The 21,158-nt window shown below is 48.8% G+C and overlaps 1 protein-coding gene across 1 annotated transcript; it reads right to left on the bottom strand.

Annotated features, from left to right (window-relative positions):
• Nucleotides 1-1,083: 1,083 nt before the first annotated feature.
• Nucleotides 1,084-2,081, bottom strand: LOC137426177 (histone H3). Its single transcript, XM_068114867.2, has one exon. It carries the CDS (start codon nt 1,914-1,916, stop codon nt 1,506-1,508), a length of 411 nt encoding a protein of 136 aa, XP_067970968.2. The 5' UTR covers nt 1,917-2,081; the 3' UTR covers nt 1,084-1,505.
• Nucleotides 2,082-21,158: the final 19,077 nt, after the last annotated feature.

Genomic DNA, 21,158 nt, shown 5'->3' with positions numbered 1-21,158 from the left:
ATTGCAATCTACTTAAATGACAACGCTACGATATACTTTTGAAAATATCACGCACCGTCTCGAAGTCAATGCCATCCTTTTATCTCTTCGTATACAACTCACTGATTTCTACCTTATCGTGAACAGGGTAAAGCCTACTTTGATAATCATGAACGGTAGCAGATGCAGGAGTTGGTGAAACGAAAGGGGGGGGGTGGGGGGGCTGATCATGACCTACCCGACGCCACATGGCCTACGCCATTTCATTTGTTGAGATCATGGCCACAACGGAAACACAACTGGATAGGTAGGGCCTAAGCCTACGCCTACGTTTCGTCACTCGGTGAAGTACACTTTGTTTTAAGCTTTCAGAAGCTGACGCCTTGTTATTTATTGCTTTATATGATACTGATGGGCTGCTGATCAGTTTCACTTCGTCGTAATCACAGTATATGGAATAAATTATGGTAAACCCACCTGATGAGGTTAGCGTACACCGCGATCGATGACACCAGCACAAATGGCGGAATGCATGCTCTGGATTGTCCACTTAGTGGACGGCTTTCTGTCGCCTTCAACTGTCCAATCAGCGGACGGCTTGCTGCGCCTTCACCCAGCAGACGCCAATACGATGGCGTCGTAAGATGGCGTCGTATCGGCCGTTAATCGGATGCTTTTGGGTCCCAATGTCGGCTAATTCAGATTTTTCGAGTATGGCTGTACGTGATAAACAAAGAGCGCGGTTCGTAGATCGTAAATCCATTAGTGCCGTGGGCATCGGGTCATTGAGTGCGGCGTAAAAGGGATAACAAAGTCGAGTCCTTACAGTATTATTATAGAGATGAACTCACATCCCCCCCCCCCTCCCTTTGCACGTTACATGACAGATGAACTCGAAAAACTATCACTTGTCAGCCATGTGGAGGTTTCATTGAACGATCCTGAACCCTTTTCATTTGAGACACAGGCAGACGACACCGTATTGTTTCATCACGGATTCTTCTCGGGGTCTTCATTAAAAATATGGCAAAAGTGCTTCACAAAACGGATTTCCATTCGACAGACACACTGTGTGTTGGAAGAATCAGAGATACAACATTGTCTCAGAGTTGAGTTTAATCGTGATCGATCTCAGACAGCATCTAAAGAGAGAACCAGCAATCATAGTATTAGTGTTACTACAGGTACATTCAGGTGTATCTAGTGAAGCGAGCATGCAGCGCGCAATGCAGAATCCTTACCATTCTCCGGAAGCCCGGAGGTGCTATCGCGTCACATGGCACAGAACTACCTTCTGCGCTGAAAGGCAGTCTCTTTTATCGGAGCCGTGTAGCGGCAATAAGTTGAATAACATCAGGGTCGTAACTTCGGTGACAATTTCACCAGTGTATACACATTGTACACAAAAACATTGATACATTGTTGAGTTATGAGAAATGTCGATTACACTTTCAAGAAAGGTGTTGTGGCTCTGAAAAGAGCCGTTGGGTGTTGTGGGGTTAAGCACAAGACCTTGGACGAGCGGGTTAAGCTCGCTCCCCGCGGATACGTCGTGCCAGCTGGATGTCCTTGGGCATGATGGTGACACGTTTGGCGTGAATCGCGCACAAATTAGTGTCCTCAAACAGCCCAACGAGGTAGGCCTCGCTCGCCTCCTGCAGCGCCATCACTGCGGAGCTCTGGAATCGCAAATCGGTCTTGAAATCCTGTGCGATTTCACGGACGAGGCGCTGAAACGGCAGCTTGCGAATGAGCAGCTCCGTGGACTTTTGGTAGCGCCGGATCTCGCGCAGCGCCACAGTTCCTGGACGGTAACGATGCGGCTTTTTCACGCCACCGGTGGCTGGAGCACTTTTCCGTGCCGCCTTTGTCACCAACTGCTTTCGGGGAGCTTTTCCACCCGTCGATTTACGGGCGGTTTGCTTCGTGCGAGCCATCGTGACCGGCAAAGATCAACACAAAACAACAGCGACTAAAACAAGAGGAGAAATGCGCGGCCAGATTTTGTTTGCGCCGAGAGACGCTTCGGCTATTTGCTATTGGCTTCCAGGATTTGCTCGTTTGCTATTGGCTGCCTCAAAACCATTCCCATTCGCTGAGGAATTAAGCCCCACCTCACGCTCCATCCATTGGTCGAAACTTCATTCTCCCCTCTCCATTGGCTCAAATCTGAGCCCGATGTGATCCGCTCCGTGAGGGAAAGCTCCGTCCGCCTTCCCTTGCTCGTTTCTCCCACCAATATCTATCCTGAGCTCCTTTGGGCCTGTTCAGCGCTTCCGTTAACGTGAAGAAGCAAAAAGCAAATCCTTGCCGAATATTTCCGTTTGTGTCCCGTAATATAAAAAATTCACTCACGAATCGATTTCAAAATTGGGTAGTTTATCTTGGTGGGACGGAACTACATTTTAATTTTATCACAGTCGTTGTACGTTATTTGTAAATAAAACATTATTGCGATATTGCAGGAACCGCACATTTGTCAATAATTCGAGAAACAGAAAATGGACGTTACAAAAGCTTGCTTGAAAGACGAACGTGCAATTGCGCAAACCCCGCAGAATGGTAATTCCATCGCCGAACACAAGCAGAAGATTAAATTATTTGGTTTCCAGAGCTCCGATCTGATGGCGTTGCCGGCGACATTTTGACCTCCCTCGTCGGTCCGTTTGAGGACACGAGGAGAGCGTCATCCACCATCTACAAAACTCGAAACCTACAAATCCCTTTTTGTGCATTTATCTGTCAGAATGGATTTGTACAGAACATGAGAGTAAAGAAGAGGGGAGATCAAACGGTAATAAGGCAAGGATCTTCCACTGAGTTGTTAATGTGTGGAATGGTCGCTCCGGAAAGGTCGTGGCAGCAGAAACTACATTCGTCTAAATTGTAATGAGATAAGTACCCGGAAATAATGTAGATCGAGACGTCTAGGGATATTTGCAGAACTTCTTGGTCGCTTGAGCAAGGATGGGTCATTGTGAACACCATTGCGCATTGTTGGCTGTGGGGGAGAGGGGGGAAGAGGGTGGGGGGCAGGGAGGGAGGGAGGAGGAGAGGAGGAAGGGGGCAGGTGGGGGAGGGAAGGTGTCTTGCTCGTCAAGAGGTGGTGTCTGGTCGATGTGTTGTTTCTCACACAAGAACCGTCTTCAGAAAGAATAATTCCTCCCCCCCCTCCCCCACCCCCGGAAAGAATAAGTCCCCTTCTCTCCCACCCCCGCAAAGAAAATCTCCCGCCTCCCCCACCCCCGGAAAGAAAATCTCCCCTCTCCCCCACCCCTGCAAAGAAAATCTCCCCCCCTCCCCCACCCCCGGAAAGAAAATCTCCCCCCTCCACCACCCCCCCGGAAAGAAACAACTGATATATAAAAAATTCTCATTTTTGATATAAATTGGTCTGGTGTTGATGAGGTGCAATAATGACGGACCGAATGGACACCTGCTGGGTCAACTAAACTCCTTCCTTGGGGGGGGAGGGGGGAGGATCCTCTTAGTCAGGTTCAGTATGTCCAGATTTAAAGTTTTGTTGGATTTTTTGGGGGATTTGGAAAACGATATATTTTTGGAAACTATATTGTATAGTCAGTCAGAAAACCAATGTTGCTATTTGCACAGACTCCTGTATGGCGGCCATCTTGGATTTTCAAAATTGCCGCCGTATAACTAATTTTTCCCAATATCTCAGCTTCTAAATAACATAGAGCTTTGATTCTAACGGCTAAACATACATTTTCAAGGGCCCCAAATCCAATGGTAACAAGTTCGATAAGCTAGACATGACCATAGAGCTCCTATGTGGCGGCCATCTTGGATTTTTCAAACTGGCCGCCGTAAAATTGATGTTTCTCAGGATCTCATCTTCTAAATAAGACGGAGCTTTGATTTTTCTAAATCCCAAAAACAATCCAACGAAATCTAAAATCTGGACATGCTGAACCTGACTGTGTTGACTGTAATGAGAAATACTATTCTACTGCGAGTGTTTTGCCCTTTGTGGGCCTTTGTGGCATACTGCCAAATAACACACAGATACTCCTAATGTTCATGAGAACTTAAAATCTGTTTACGGGTGGACAAGCTACTAAAGTAATAAGTTTGATCCCCAGGGTACAGCTGAGGAAAATAATTCGTTTACAGCGTGTGTTTTTGTATTATTTATATACTGAGCAATATACCTGATATTGTGGTGATGGTGGTAGTGTATTTGTAGCCTATTATACATCAATATGTCTGTGGTGGTGGTTGTATATATCGGTGACGGTTCCCTTTGCTTTGCTGTCTTTGCAGGTTCTACATGTCACATTATGAGTGAGATGCAACAAGATAGTGAAGGGGCGGGGCAAGCCCAGGAGTCCACGAACTGTAAGCAGTGCATTTTATGCAAGGCTGATGATGTCAAGAAAGGATCCCTGGTGTTAAACCCCAGAATAGATTCCTACCAACATTTATTGAAGACAATAGAAGAAAGGGCCAGTTTGCATGATGGCATCTACGTTCAAGTCCATAAACGACTCCAAAACAGCACAAAAGAAACACTCTCTACAGAGAAGGCAGTTTGGCATCGCACTTGTTACTCCAGTGCAACCAACAAGAGCAAGATACAACGTGCCAGAGACCGCCATGCGCATGCAGTAACAACTGGACACTATACTGCAAAAAAACGCGGACAGAAGAGAGGAAGCACAGAAATGGACGAGCCAGGCTCATCAACATCTGATGCAACATCCCCGTTCACACGCTCGTGTACAGTGCCACTGGATAAAGAGAAGTGTTTCTTCTGCCAAAAAGATGATGGCCAACTACTCCACCAAGTTAGGACTGAAAATGCTGGTCAAGAGCTTAGAGAGGCTGTAGAGAAGTCCCAAGATGCATTATTGAAAACACGATTCAACACATGTATCTCACCAGGTGATGCACACGCAATTGACCTTCGGTACCACAAATCTTGTTGGAGAAGACATGTGTTCCATGTAGTACGAGACAGACCTAGCGCAAACAGAAGCAGCGCAGACAAAGAACTATTGCTGCAACGGGCAAGTCTGATTGAGATGATCAACCTGATAGATGTCAAAACACAAAACCAAGCTTATCTCTCCATGGATGACATTGAAACCACTTATGTCAATATGATTGGCGCAGAACACTTGGAAAAGCATGTACCTACATTCAATAGAAAGTGGCTGAAAGAAAGAATCGTCACTGAGTTGCCAAGCATGACATCTGTTCTCCAAAAAGACCGAAGAAAATCGGCCATCCTCTACTGTCCAGATGCATGTGAGGAAAGCATGGTTCATTCTGCAATCACAAGTGATGGCGATGACGAGAACAACATGAAGACAATCTACAAAGCAGCACAAGTGATACGGAAGAGCATCGCAGAATTCATTAAGAAGGACCAGGAAGCAAATACCATACAGGTGTCCAGCGATATCAACGATGTTCCGGCTGAACTATACACCATGATCCGCTGGGTAATGGTAGGGCCTGTCGACAAGCTGGAAACTGAGAAGAGGACCAGTGTTGTTGACAGATCAACACTCACGGTGAGTCAGAACATCATGTATGGATTCAAATCCAACAGACAGGTGAAGTACAAACCAAGCAGCGAATCCGCAACATTCAGGCCACCCCATTCAAGAGAAAACCCCCAAGTCCTGGGATTGGCTCTGACTGTCCATCATGACACACGCAACAAAAAGCTGATGGGACTTCTCAATACACATGGCTACTGTGTTTCGATTGTCCGCGCCCTCCTCATGGAAACTGCTCTTGCCAATGCTGTCGTAGAAAACACCAGGCAGTTTGAAGGTCTGTACATGGCACCATTCCTGAAAAGGGGAGCCTTTGTGTTCTTTGCTGCAGACAACACGGACTTTGCCGAGGATACTCCTGACGGGAAAGGAACCACTCACGCAACGATTACTGCAGTGTACCAGAAGTCAGATGTCCCTGGAGAACCAGTTGCGCAACCTCTGATCATCGGTGATGCACAGAGTCTATCGGTCACTCCATACCATGTAGATGTGCTGCACTGTGACAAGCCGAAACCACAGCTTACAAAGAGAACAGCGGAGTTTGTCATCAACAAGGGGGTCTCCAGATCCTATCAACTGACACAACTGGGATGGGTTGTTGCTTCTGCTCTATCCAGGATGAAAGCGAGGGAACACTCCAGCAAGATTCCAGGTTGGGCAGGATATCGTTCTTGTCTGAACGCCAGTCCATGACTCGGGTTGGTGCCTTGCCACTACTTCCAGAGGTGGCGCATGAGTGGCCAACCCTACTGACCGTGATCATGCAAGCCAGTCAGCTAAGGATGTTGGCAGTTGGTGAAGATCCTCCCACTGTAATTTCATTTGACATGGCCCTCTACAAGAAGGTGGTGCAACTGCTGGATGCAAGACCTGACTTGAAACGCACAGTCGTCCCCAGACTGGGTGAGCTGCATGTTGTCATGGCGGCTCTCCGAGCCCTCGGAGCCTCCATGGAGAACTCAGGCATTGATGATGCTTGGGTAGAAGCTGATGTCTATGGTCCAGCCACGACGTGGCAAATCCTGAAATGTACACACTACAAGCGGTCTCTCCGTGCCCATATATATTCATATGTAGCACTTTATGAAATGGTTCTGGAGGAGTTCTTGAAGGACAACCCACAAGTAAAGGATGTGTGTTTCGAGGCAACAGAGGGAGTAGAAGCTGCCTGTGCTGAGACGAACAAGTGCACGAAAGCTGAATCTGTAAAACAAGCAAACACCAAACTCCTTCAAGTCTTGACATCTGATGGGGTGGTGACGGCACTCGAGGAGTGGGAAGCACAGAGATCCAAGAATGCAATGTTCAAGTCAATGATGTACTATCTACATCGGGTGGAGACAATCCTGTTATTCGTGGCAGCATCACGGAGTGCTGACCTGGTGCTTCACCTCCAAGCTGGAGAAGAACTGAGGAAGTTATTCTTTGCCATGGTCCGGATCAAATACAAGCGGCTCTGGCCCCGATACATCGCAGACATGTATGACCTAAGAACCAATCACCCTAGGACCTGGGAAGAACGAGGAGCTGGCAATCTATCAATAACCAAGAATGACATCCCGTTTGTATCCATTGGACCAGATCATGCATGTGAACATCTGAACAAGCTGATGAAGATTCACTCTGGACTGATTGGAATCTCTAACAATGCCAATGCTAGACAGAGATTCTTCATGGTTACACCAGAATTATCATGCCTGTCAAAAGACTTCAAGAGTCAGTTTGGCCTGGAAGGTGACAAGATCACAGAACATCATGACCTTGGTCCAAGTGCAGTCAAGAGGGAGCATGAAGCAATCAACAAGATCAAGGCTGCGATACTGAGTCACTGGAATCCATTTGACACTGAAGGTGACAAGCTGCACAATGTGATAACGAATGCTTACATCCCAGACGAGTATGTACCACAGATCTTGAACATTGATGTTACTGGTCAGAAGTTGTATGAAGACTACGTGTCGGAGCGTATCAATGGAGATGTTAGCCTCTGGGCACCAGTCAAGAAGGAGAACAACAAGATGTTCACGTCTGGGAAAAAGAGAACCACAGTGAAACTCAGATACAGGACTGTGGATCTGAAGGAGACTAAGGAACTGTACGGAAGGCTCATGGTCCTTGCCAAGTCAAACAGAGACGTCAACCAGAAATATGCCATCGGAAATTACGAGTTCACTGTGACACCAAGAGCACTGTTCGCTCCAGATGGGACAATTCTTCCATGCACTGACAAGTCGAAGTTAATTCATCTCCTCGACAAGTTAGCAAGAGCAGAAATTCACCCCGAAGATCAGCAGCAGACACCAGCTGCAAGTGTTCTACAAGAAGATCCAATGGACACAAGAACTATGGCATCCACATCTAGTAAACCTACAAGTCGGAAGATTGCACTGGTGGATGGGATGGTACTTGTGCATAAGCTGACAAAGAAACCAGCCACTGTAGTGAAAGTCAACGATCTGGGTGAGTGCTTAAATGACAGACTCATGCCTCTAACAAAAGATTGTGATGAGATCATACTGGTCTTTGACACGTACAAAAACGATTCTCTGAAGAGTGCTACCAGGGCTAAAAGAAGGCAAGGAAAGGATGCAGTACAGTATCAAGTCAGAGATGACACCAACATCAAACACATCCCAATGAGCAGATTCCTTACTCATGACAAAACAAAGGCTGATCTGACTGACTATCTGGCAGCGAAAACTCTAGAATACAACAGTCACTCATCCAAGTTGATCATCACGTCTGCTTCAGGGCGTACTAGGAGCAACAGTGACCTGCTCTTTGAGGACAACAACCATGAAGAAGCTGACACCCTGTTGATCCACCAGGCCGTGCTGGCATCCCAGCGAAACCCACATGATGAGCAGTTGGTGTTCTTCTCTCCCGACACAGATGTCCTGGTACTAGTCATAGCAAACTATGACCTACTGCTGAGGAATACATCCATTTCCATGGCCTCTGGAATACTTCAAATAGAGCCACTGTGGACAGCTCTAGGGGTCGAAAGAGCAAAGGCGTTGCCAGCCTTTCATGCTTTCACAGGGGCAGACAACACTGGGAGGTTCTCTCGAATAGGCAAAGCAACCTGGCTGCATGTCTACCTCAAAGCAAGTGAAGATGTCATAGACACCGTGCGAATGCTTTCAGATGCAACTGAAGTGACGGAGGACATGTTGTCCACACTAGCTAACTTTGTATGCGCTGCTTGCTCTCCAAATGGCATCCACATCGACAGCATCCCCGAACTACGATGGTATCTCTTTGGCAAACACATGGCAGAAAGTGACAGGCTTCCTCCTACTCTTGGAGCTCTCAAGCAGCACATCCTTAGAGTCCATATCCAAGCCAGAGTGTGGGGTCAGGTAAGCATTGCTCAACAGGATCCTCAGCTGAATCCCCTGCAAAACGGCTTTTACAAAGACACGGATGGACAAGTGAAACCAACCACAACTGAGGAGCCTCCAGCCCCCAAGGCCATCATTCAAATGGTTAGATGTCAGTGCAAAACAGACTGTTCTTCATCTAGATGTTCCTGCAGAACAAACAACTTGGCTTGTACAGACCTTTGTCAGTGTGACACCCAGTGCCAAAATGATGAGGACTCTCAAGATGTGATGAACGAAAGCGATGATGAGGATGATGATGACTTTACTCAATAATGAATCAAAGCTCTGTGCTCTTTAGAAGGTGAGTTCCATCAGTTTTACGGCGGCCAGTTTGAAAAATCCAAGATGGCCGCCACATAGGAGCTCTATGGTCATGTCTAGCTTATCGAACTTGTTACCATTGGATTCGGGGCCCTTGAAAATGTATGTTTAGCCGTTAGAATCAAAGCTTTATGTTGTTTAGAAGCTGAGATATTGAGAAACATCAAGTTTACGGCAGCCAGTTTGAAAAATCCAAGATGGCCGCCACATAGGTGCTCTATGGTCATGTCTAGCTTATCGAACTTGTTACCATTGGATTCGGGGCCCTTGAAAATGTATGTTTAGCCGTTAGAATCAAAGCTCTATGTTATTTAGAAGCTGAGATATTGAGAAAAATTAGTTCTACGGCGGCAATTTTGAAAATCCAAGATGGCCGCCATACAGGAGTCTGTGCAAATAGCAACATTGGTTTTCTGACTGACTATACAATATAGTTCCCAAAAATATATCGTTTTCCAAATCCCCCAAAAATTCCAACGAAATTACATCGTGAACCTGACTATCTAGGAATCAAGGATACGACGAGCATTCCTATTTTTATGGTGATGATGGAGGTTTTCTATTGGTGGGAACTCGACATTACAATTTGCCCTTTGACCCTTCCACGATTCCTCCTTTAGTTATTTTCTCTGCGGTTTCCTTGGTGATTTCTACCACGTCCGCGTGTGCACTCCGCACCTTTTGCCCTTTCACCTCTCTTGACGCGCATGCGCACGTCGTCCTTTCGCTTTTGCAATCTGCATCGCACTGGCTTTTACGCTCCCTTCGCTTTCGCTCAAGTGAACCCGGAATACTGTCAAATAATGTTTAAGTTTTGCAGTAATTGACGACAATTTAATTCTGAACACAACTTGAACTGCAGAACTTTGGCAAATAACAACGCGCGCTCACATCACCTCAGTTAGAAATAAGCTTCCAAAGCATCAAGTCATCTTCCGATATTTTGATGCCAGTTTGGATATATATATATATATATATATATATATATATATATATATATATATATATATATATATATATATATATATATATATATATATATATATATATTTGTATACAAGATCGAGGCTCGTGAAAGAGCTAACATTAATCACACAAAAAGTCAAACCAACACAAACCGACACATTAAACACAAAATAAGGGGAGCGATGGACAAGATGGGGAGAGAGGAGGAAGGACACAAACACAACATTTGAGAGCAGGGACATCGAGAGAACTGTGGGAGGGAGAGGGCTTGGGGGGAGGTGGGAGAGGTATAAAACATATGGACACTGCAAGGACTTCCAGGAAAGAAGTTGGAATTTCAAAAAAGTGTATCTGAGGTGAATTAGCGGGGGTAGAAAAGATCGAGGTTTTGGATGGGGGAAGATAAGAGATGGTGGTGAACAGCTGTTTTAAAGACCTGGAGGGAGGAGTGGGATTGAAGGGAGTGGGGGAGTTTGATCCAGAGGCGGGAGAAATGGGGAATGAAGGAGTGAAGGTAAGCAGAGAGTCTTGAATTTGGCAGTTTAACCATAAGAGGGTTGGGGCAGATTTTGTGCGACCTCCAGGAATATTAGGGAAACAGAGCACAGAGAGAGCTGGGGGAGCAAGGCCGGAGAGGAGTCGGTAGAAGACAAACACCACCAACCTGCCTGCGGTGAGTGAGTGAAAGGCCCTTGGAGTTAGCTTCATCGCAGGAGATTCCAATGATTCTGAAAGCTTTGGTTTCAACAGCGTGAAGCCGAGCTTGGTGTGAGGCAGGACAGGAGCACCGGCCCAGAGGGGGGAACAGTATTCCATTGAGCTGCGGATGAAAGCCTTGTATGTGGTGAAGAGCTCAGGTGTGCCAAGGAAGGAAATGGCTAGGAAATGTGGTTTTCCCAAGGAAGATCGTGGCAGATAGTGAGACCCAAAAGCTTGAGCGACAGAACTTCTTGAAGACGATTGTTGAGAAAGTAGATGGGAGGATTTTCCAGTCCGTCTTTTCGGAGAGACATCGTAAGAGTGTGAGATTTGTCAGGATTGAAAGACATGTTCCACTTGTTTGACCAGTCTGTGATTTTGTCCAGGTATGCAGATAGTGAGGAGGCTGCAGACTGCCGATCTGAGGGATGAGGAATGGAGCGGCAGAGAGTGGAGTCATCAGCAAAGAGATAGAGAGGATTTTCCAGGGAGTCAGAGAGATCATTGATGAAGACCAGAAAAAGCACAGGGCCCAGAACACTACCTTTGGGAACTCCAGCCAGAACAGGAAGGGGTGATGAGAGAAATCCATTCAGGGCCACACGTTGACTACGACCAGAGAGGAAGTCCGCAAGCCAAGCATGTAGATTTCCATGGATACCACAGGAGGAGAGTTTGGTGAGCAGAGCTGGGTGCCAGACCGTATCGAAGGCACGTGATATGTCAAGGGAGACAGCTTTGATTTCCTGTTTGGCATTGAGGACCTCCATCCATTGTTGAGACAGCAGAAGCAACATGTCCAGAGTAGAATGACCTGGTCTGAATCCAAATTGATGATTGGAGATCAAGCCATTGGAGAAGAGGAAGGATTTGATATCCGAAGCAATGATGGATTCCATGATTTTGCTGATAATTGGGAGCAGGCTGATTGGACTGTAGTTGTAAGGATCTGTTTTTGCACATTTTTTGTGTAAAGCGGTAATGTTTGCTGATTTCCAACATGCTGGCAGATGACCTTGAGCAAAAGAGAGAGTGAAAAGAACAGAGAGAGGGTGAGATAGAGCGGCAGTGCAGGATTTTAGGACCCGTGGGCTGATGCCAACTGGTCCAGTTGCAGAATCAGAGTCGAGGTTCTGCAAAAACTTCTCCACCATGTCAGGAGAGAAGGACACAGAGTCCAGGAGCAGTTGGGTTCGACTGGGTAAGGTGGGAACAGAGAGAGATGGGTTTGGGACACAAGATTTTGAGGCAAACACAGAGTTGAGGCATTCGGCTTTGTCACGTGCGGTGTCAAATGTGTAGCCATTTGAGGTGAGGGAGGGGATGGAGGGGGAACAAACACCAGAAACGGATTTGACCAGATGCCACCAGGATTTTTGAGGAAGGAGACAGGTTTGAGAGTTCATTCTTGAGTGTGGAGAGATAGATCTTCCTGGCACTCCTGAGAGTAGACACACACTTGTTCTGAGCTTTGTAGAAGGAACTGAGATTGCCTTCAGTTGGATTTGCCTTCCAAGAGGCAGAGGCAAGTTGTTTCAGGGCAACTGCCTCCCCACAAGATTCAGTGTACCATGGACGGGAGGAAGGGTAAGACAACTGAAGACGAGATGGGATAAATCTGTGCATGAGAGAGAGCAGTTTGCTTTGGAAGAATTCCCAGGAAGAATTGATGTCAGAGGCAGTAGAGATGGGAGACCAGTCCAGATGATTGATGGCTGCTTGCAGCCCGTGCCAGTCGGCCTGAGTGAAATGCCAGACTCGTCGACGCTGAGGAGGCTCTCTGAGAATGGCCAGAGAGATGTCCACTTTAACAAGCACATGATCAGAAGAACCGATAGGAGTTGAAAAAGAGCAGCAGACATTTGCAGGGAAGTTTGTCACAACCAAGTCTAGAAGAGAAGATACACCATTGACTGAGATCCGGGTCGGGAAATTGACAGATTGTGTCAGTCCCAATGAGTCGCAGAAGTCCTTTGCTGAGGTGCCATGGCTGGTGAGAGATGAACCCACACCCAGCCAGCTGGCATGATGACAGTTCAAGTCGCCACATATGAGGAAGAGAGAGTTGGGATGAGTTGATAGAAGTTGGTCCATGTTGTCAGACAGCGACATTTAAATGGAGTCATCACTGTTTGGAGGACGGTAAAAAACACATATGAACAAAAAGTGGGAGCAGAGAGGAAGCCGTCGCCAGAGGTACTCCTGGGGGTGGGGTAGAGAGAGGGCAGTGCAAGGAGAGTGATGAAGAGAGTTTTTGATAAAGATAGCAACCCCACCACCAGGACGAGGCTCAGGTCTATCATACCGGAGGATGGAGTAACCAGGAAGAGATATTAAGGAATCAGAGACATCTTGAAGGAGGAAAGTTTCTGTTAAGCAGATCAAGTCTGGATTGTCAGAAGCAACCTGAATGGAGAGATCAATCAGGTTTGAGCAAAGGCCCCGGATGTTTGAGGTCCATATCGTTAATGAGGAGAGAGGAGGAGCATCGGGTGCAGGAGAGGGGAGGGGAGGGGTAGGGTCAGATGAAGGATGAGAGGGGGATGTAGGGAGAGCAGTTGATAGTGTGTCAGAGATCACAGAAAAGTTACAAGATAGGGAAGGATGAGGAGGACGAAAGGTTTGATGGTGATGGGATGAGGCACAGTGAGGGGTTCTTTGAGGAGGGGCAGAGGAAAGTCGAAGGTTGGGGGAGGTGGAGGTATGAGATAGAGGGGAGATGAAGTGGGGAGGAGGCAGCTTTGAGAAGGATGTGGGAGGGGGGAGAATTGGAGAGGGATGGTAGGGGGGGGAGATTTGAAGGGGAGGGGTTGGGGGGAGTTTTGAAGGGGAGGGGTTGTGTGGGTGTTTAGGAGGGGAGGGGCAAGGGGGGAGTTTAGGAGGGGAGGGTGTTACGCGTTCCTCCCCGACCTCCTAGTCTCGGTAGACCTCCGAACCCTGGGAGGAATCACGGCAGAAAAATATATATTTCCGTGTCAAAATCAATAAGGAAACAACACCAATTTTTACGAACAAACCAATAATATATTGTTGCAGATCGCGGTTTAGATGTTATGATGACCGAGCGGTGGTGTATTACCGCGACCTAACAGGATCCCCGACTCACCCGATTCCACCCAAACGTTGGCCGGATCGCACCGCAGCTAGTCAATAGGGAAAAGACAAAGGTGACACGGATGTGAAGAAGAAGAAGAAGACAAAAAGGTTGGAAATACTACTAAATTTATTTACTATTTACACACATAAGCAAAAAGAAAGCAGTCACGTTTATTTACAAGCACATAAGACGCAGGTGACAGTGAAAATACTAGCTTACCTACAGTCTTAATTAACCCAGGACAGAACAAACAAAAGACAGACTCACGCGGGGAATGACAGGAATGGCAGGAGGTGGATGGCTGGAGGTGAACGCTTGGTGGAGCCAACGCGGAGCTTGGTGGAGCTTTGGTGGAGGTGAACGCTTGGTGGAGCCAACGCGGAGCTTGGTGGAGCCTTGGTGGAGGTGAATGCTTGGTGGAGCCAACGCGGAGCTTGGTGGAGGTGAACGCTTGGTGGAGCCAACGCGGAGCTTGGGGGGTTGGTGTGATGGGTTCTCTCTCCTTCCCTCACAAGCTTCAGGACTCTTTCTCTCTCTTTCTTAGTCCCACCCAGTCCAACAACTTCCTCTCTTGCTTAGTCCAACTCAAGGCCTTCCTGTCTTCTGATCTCCTCCCTCCTCGACTCCTCACCGCAACCAACGCAACCACTGACCGCCACCACTGACTCCTCACCGCAACCAACTGACCACCGACTCCACTGACTGACTCTTCACGACTCTCTCTTGACGACCAACTCTTTGTGACCAACTCTTTGTGACCAACTCCTCTGGCAACCGACTCCCTTGCTTCCTGCGTGCACGCCTTTATAACGCCTCCGGCGATTAAGCCGCCGGCCTTCAGGACACGCCCATCGGGGTGCTCACCTCGGCCCTGGTTGGTCATGCGACCCTCTGGCTCCGCCCTTGATGACGACGGGTGGGCACGCCTTTCTTCTCCGACCCTGCCTCGTGGTCAATGGCGGTTATTGGAGGGGAGGTAATATGGGCAATCGAGGCTCGGCAATGACGAGAGGGGATGTAATATGGGCAATCGAGGCTCGGCAATGACGAGAGGGGATGTGAAGGAAATGGGGATTTTGGGGATGGGAATGAAAGGGGATCTATTCTCTTTCACTGGTGCAATGGAGTACTTCAATTAATGGGAGACACAGCCTTACTCTAAAACACAGAATAAGAGATAACTATCAACAGGGGTATTCTATTACTTGGCTGACGTGTATGCTTGTGGACTAATTATGGGATGCCCTTTTCACCTTTACACAGCTCCGGAGGTAGGGGGGCACAGAATAAACAATAATAATAATAGTACAGCACACAATCAAAAAATATACAGTCCTCATCTCCGCAACACTGCACCCTCCTCCTCTTAGGCACGTCCCGGGCCTACAACTTTTATTTTTAGTGTGACACGTAGGTGTAGTTCCCTCTACTTTTAACCTGACCCTGAGTGCGACAGTTTTTTTTAAAACATAAATAAATGTGTCCCGCTGCTCCATTGCACCCTGCCTAACAGACTTATGCCCACAGTTAACCGAATTGCGGAATGGTCTTCAAACTATACACTGACGGTGGGGAGCATTATTTACACTTGACGCTACTTTTATTTACAAGACTAACCCAGGACCTGTGATTGTTCTTTCTGGGGGGGAGACAGTCTGCTCTGCATCGACGCACCATGAAAGCACCCAAAAACACACCAATACATTCTCAAGCACCAATCAGTGCAGTCACCACTGTTCATCAATAAAATAAAACCAACAAACCCAAACCCTGCAGGTGTCTCTTGCTCTTCGGCTCCCTCTGCTGGTGATTATTATTTGTTCTTCCAGATGTTGTCATTCTTTTGCTTTGCTTACTGGCGGCCCATTTGTATTAAAACTTGCACCCAATGTGTCCTTTTTATTCATTTTATTTATGGCCCACAGGGCCGACTAGTGTGGTTCACCTGTGGGGCATCGGTGCCCTGTGGCCAAGGTCCGCCAGCAAGATTTCGGGCCCTCATGGCCGGTGCCAGCAGAGGGGCCATGCCCCAACCCATGGGGTCCATAGGTGGTGCTCGGCCACAGACATGTGGTCCATAATGTGGTGCATCGATGCAGACAGCTGGTTCTGGGAATTTCGGGCGCACAATGGCCGACCCACGCACGCTCCCCTCGGCACCCAGTGGCGCACAGGTCATGTGGGAGACAAAAGGGGAAAGACAATTGAGCGAGGGGTAAGGTCACAAGGGTACACATCAATAAGGCAATGCAAGGCGAAATGCATACGGAGGGCGAAGTGAGAAAGCTCGTCCCTACCGTACGTCACCCCCCTGTCACCTACCCTACCCTTGCCCTTACCCCATATGTACAAAAATCTACACATTTACAAATTCGTCACTACTGTCACGTCTTCCCCATATTTCCTCTATACCAAATTCGTCGCCACAATCCCTCTACTTCAAAATTTGCCATCACCCAATTCGTCATCAATCCTCATAAGGAGGGAGAGATGGAATTACGCACAATTTCACACCCACGTCATGATGCGTCTCACAATCCAAACATTTGCACAGTAAAAATAATTAAACATGGCATGGTGCGGAGTACCTGTCACCTCAGGTGAGTGGATGCAGATGGTGCGAGGAGACTTCATCCTAACTACTTTCTAAATGACATTAACACACTTTACACTACCCGGGGTCTCTCCCTGCCAATCCATTGGCCAACTTACACTATGGGTTCTAAAAACCAATTCCCCTTGACCAAACTGTGGTGCTTCTCAATTTGGGATCTCACTCCCCCGATTCCTCTCCCGGTGCCTCGCACAATTTCTGGGCTGCGACGTGTAGCTCTCCCAGCAGGTCTACCCACCTGCACACCTCCACCACTGCAGTTGCCACCCGAGCTTACCTAGCTCCTCACCCTAACCTAACTAACTGGGGAAGGCCCTCTCCTGGCTCTGTCACCCCCTGGTGCCCTCTGGCACTGGGCTACCCGGGTCCGTCCTCCAGATCCTCAGGCCCCATCCACAACTACCGGCTCCCAGAGCCCACCTGCGGCCTCACCTGGCCGACATCCTCACAGTGGTGGAGTGCCCAAACCAACTACACACACTAACAGGCTACACGCCCAGCCATTTCCACAACACTAATGCACCCATCCAAAGACCATTCTTTCACCCGCACGACAGATGCCAATATCCAACCACAATTTACCTGTACCCTCTACCTAACACTTACACTACCCGCCCCGGGTATCCGTGATGGGGGTCCACTCTTCCCCCATTCACACCTTCGCACCATCCACTCCACTCCACAATTTCCACCATTCTCACTCCACGACCATCCATTCCAATACTCCATTTATTCCACACTACCATTCTCCATACCTGCTGTTGCACACCTGTGCCCTCACACCTGGTGCCACCTGCACCCTCCTTTCTTCCTGGACCATTTGGTCAGCACAACACGCAATCACCACTACTCCCTCATACACTGCTCCATTCACCTGTTCAGTTGCACACCTGTGCAATCACACCTGTTCAATTCTCACCTGTTCAATCTTCACACACACGGCATCATCTCAGCTAACTACTCCCTTCTGAAACTTGCGCTTCCCAGTCGTCCCTTTAAACTATTGCGCTCCCACGTCATTATCAACCACACTAAGCTACCTGCGTCCCCACTACAGGTATCAGTCACTATCTAAACCTTAACGTTACCTAATGTCATCTTCGCTAGATCCCTATCAATATAACCAAGCCCTCCCTGGCTCGGTTGTCATAGCCACCCCATAAACTATTGCGCATTTGCCCCCACTCTTCTGTGAGGGATGACAGCGTTGCCATCCCACCACAGCGGGGCATCTCTCACTACCATCCCCCCAGTCCTCTGACGCTACGAGCCCCCGTCGTAAGAGGTACTGGGTCCTGCCTCGGCATCTAGAGCTGAGGCGATCCATGAGGGCGCCTGCTCGCCGGCATAAGGTCTTATCCGGTCGGCATGGACGATCCAAGGGGGGGTCCGTGGCCCCATTTTGATCTAAATGACCACGTCACAGATTTGCGACAGGACGACTCCTGGGCCTTGCCAGGGGGAGGTGAGTTTTGGGCACCTTCCCTTCCGCCTCCGGGGATTAAAGAACCAAATCTTCATCCCCGGAGCGTATTGACTCCCCTGGCTCCGGTCGTCGTACCTGCGCTTCATCTTGGCCCCCGCCAGATGGAGCTGGCGGCGGGCGAAGGCATGGACCCGCTCCATGCCTTCCTCCAGGTGACGTGCGTAACCCTCCCTCGGCGGTGTGTCCGTGGTGTCTGGCACGGGACCGCATAGCAAGTCGGCGGGAGCCCGTAACTCCCGCCCATACATAAGCAACGCTGGACTGCATGCGGTGGCCCCGTGCTGGCTAGTTCGGTAGGCCATCAACAGGTACGGGAGATGTTCGTCCCAGTCATCCTGACGGGTGGTGGTGAACAATGCCAGTTGTTGGATCAATGTTCGATTGAACCTTTCCACCATCCCGTCAGATTGTGGCCGCAAGGGCGTGGTCCTGGTTTTCCGAATTGACAGGAGTCTGCACACATCTTTTAGCAATTGACTTTCAAAATTTCGACCCTGATCGGTGTGCAGCTCCTGTGGAATCCCGTGCCGACATACAAATCCTTCTACGAAGGCCTGTGCTACCACCCCTGCTTCTTGGTTGGGGAGGGCATAGGCCTCCGGCCACTTGGTGAAATAGTCCATTACAACGAGGATATACTTATTACCTTGGCGGGTGCGGGGCAGCGGTCCTAGAATATCCATAGCCACCCGCTCAAGGGGGGCCCCCACCTGATGTAATTGAAGGGGGGCCCTCATCCTCCGTGCTGGTCCCTTTTTGGCAGAACAGGCGTCGCATCTCCGACACCAGTCCTGTATGTCGCGCCCCATATTCACCCAATAGAACCTCCGGCGGACCCGAGATATTGTCTTTGTCCTGCCCAAATGGCCGCCGGAGCGGGTACCATGCACCTGTTGCAATATGACGTTCTTGAATTTGTCAGGGACTATCACCAGCCAGGAAGTTCTATCAGAGGGAACCTCCACCCACTTGCGATACAAGATGTTGCCTTTCAATTCCAGGGTCTGCCACTGAGCCCAATACGCCTTTGTTTGCGCCCCGAGGGGGGTGACCTCTTCCCCCTTTGGTCTTTGCCCCAATTTGACCCAATTGAACACTGGCCCCAGGACAGGATCCTCCTGCTGGGCCGTGCTCCATGCCAAAGCTCCAAATTCCTCGTCCGCGGTTAGTGGCAAAATTAGCCCTCTCACCCGGGTTGCCCGGACGACGAGAATCGGGGCAGAATCGCCCAATTGCTCCCTCTCCTCGTGTCTCGCACAAAATTTACAGTTTTCCCCCAGACAAGGACGCCGAGAGAGTGCGTCCGCATTACCATGGGCCTTCCCGGCCCTATGGGCCACATCAAAATCGTACTGCTGCAACTTTTCCAACCACCTTGCAATTTGGCCCTCCGGTTCCTTGAACCGAAGGAGCCATTGCAAGGAGGAATGGTCAGTTCTAACCAAAAATTTCCGCCCGTACAGGTACGGGTGGAAATGGTTCATGGCAGCCAGCATAGCCAATAACTCTTTGCGAGTGACGCAATAATTTCGCTCGGGCCTACTTAAGGCCCGACTATAGTAACCAATCACTCTCTCCACGCCCTCCTGTGTCTGAGACAAAACTGCGCCCAATCCTTCCTGGCTCGCATCCGTGTCCAGGGTAAATGCCCCGTTACTAGTGGGGTAAGCTAGAAGGGGTGCGGATGTTAGACACCCCTTCAATTTTTGGAAGGCCTCGTGGCACTCCCGTGACCAATTAAATCGCGTCCCCTTCTCCGTAAGCCGGTGGAGGGGACGGGCCAACTCCGCAAATTTCGCCACAAAGCGCCGGTAGTAGGAGCAGAGCAGATTAAACAATATCTCTCCGTTCTCAAGACCGAACTCTCTTATCTGTCTCCCTCTTCCAAATCCTGGTGGCGTCTGGTCAAATCCGTTTCTGGTGTTTGTTCCCCCTCCATCCCCTCCCTTACCTCAAACGGCTACACAGCTGACTCCGCACGTGAAAAAGCTGAATGCCTCAACTCTGTGTTTGCCTCTAAATCTTGTGTCCCAAACCCATCCCTCTCTGTACCCACCATACCCAGTCGTACCCTGCTGCTCCTGGACTCCGTGTCCTTTCCTCCTGACAAGGTGGAAAAGTTTCTGTCAACCCTCGACTCTGATTCTGCAACTGGACCCGACGGCATCAGCCCACGGGTCCTAAAATCCTGCTCTGCTGCTCTATCTCACCCTCTCTCTGTTCTCTTCACCCTCTCTTTTGCTCAAGGTCAACTGCCATCTGCTTGGAAATCAGCCAACATCACCGCTTTGCACAAAAAAGGTGCAAAAACAGATCCTAGCAACTACAGACCAATCAGCCTTCTCCCAATTATCAGCAAAGTCATGGAATCCATCATTGCTTCGGATATGAAATCTTTCCTCTTCTCCAATGGCTTGATCTCTGATCATCAATTTGGTTTCAGACCAGGTCACTCTACTCTGGACATGCTGCTTCTGCTGTCTCAACAATGGATGGAGGTCCTCAATGCCAAACAGGAAATTAGAGCTGTCTCCCTCGACATATCACGTGCCTTCGACACGGTCTGGCACCCCGCTCTGCTCACCAAACTCTCCTCCTTTGGTATCCATGGAAATCTCCACGCATGGCTGGCGGACTTCCTCTCTAGTCGTCGTCAACGTGTGGCCCTGAATGGGTTTCTCTCATCTCCTCTTCCTGTTCAGGCTGGAGTTCCCCAAGGCAGTGTTCTGGGCCCCGTGCTTTTTCTGGTCTTCATCAATGATCTCTCTGACTCTCTCGAAAATCCTCTCTATCTCTTTGCTGATGACTCCACTCTCTGCCGCTCCATTCCTCTTCCCTCAGATCGGCAGTCTGCTGCCTCCTCACTCTCCGAAGACCTGGACAAAATCACAGACTGGTCAAACAAGTGGAACATGTCTTTCAATCCTGACAAATCTCACACTCTTACTATGTCTCTCCGAAAAGATCGACTGGACAACCCTCCCATCTACTTTCTCAACAATCCTCTCCAAGAAGTTCTGTCGCTCAAGATTTTGGGTCTCACTATCTGCCATGATCTTTCTTGGGAAAACCACATTTC

The sequence above is a fragment of the Myxine glutinosa genome, chromosome 4, assembly GCF_964187855.1.
Source record: "Myxine glutinosa chromosome 4, kmMyxGlut1.1, whole genome shotgun sequence".
Classification (NCBI taxonomy): Eukaryota; Metazoa; Chordata; class Myxini; order Myxiniformes; family Myxinidae; genus Myxine; species Myxine glutinosa.
Note: the sequence above shows the minus strand (reverse complement) of the source record. Positions and strands in the feature narration are given on the sequence as shown.

What these genes read in the sequence shown, in the direction of transcription:
- LOC137426177 (XM_068114867.2), bottom strand. Translation starts at nt 1,916, where the DNA reads ATGGCTCGCACGAAGCAAACCGCCCGTAAATCGACGGGTGGAAAAGCT.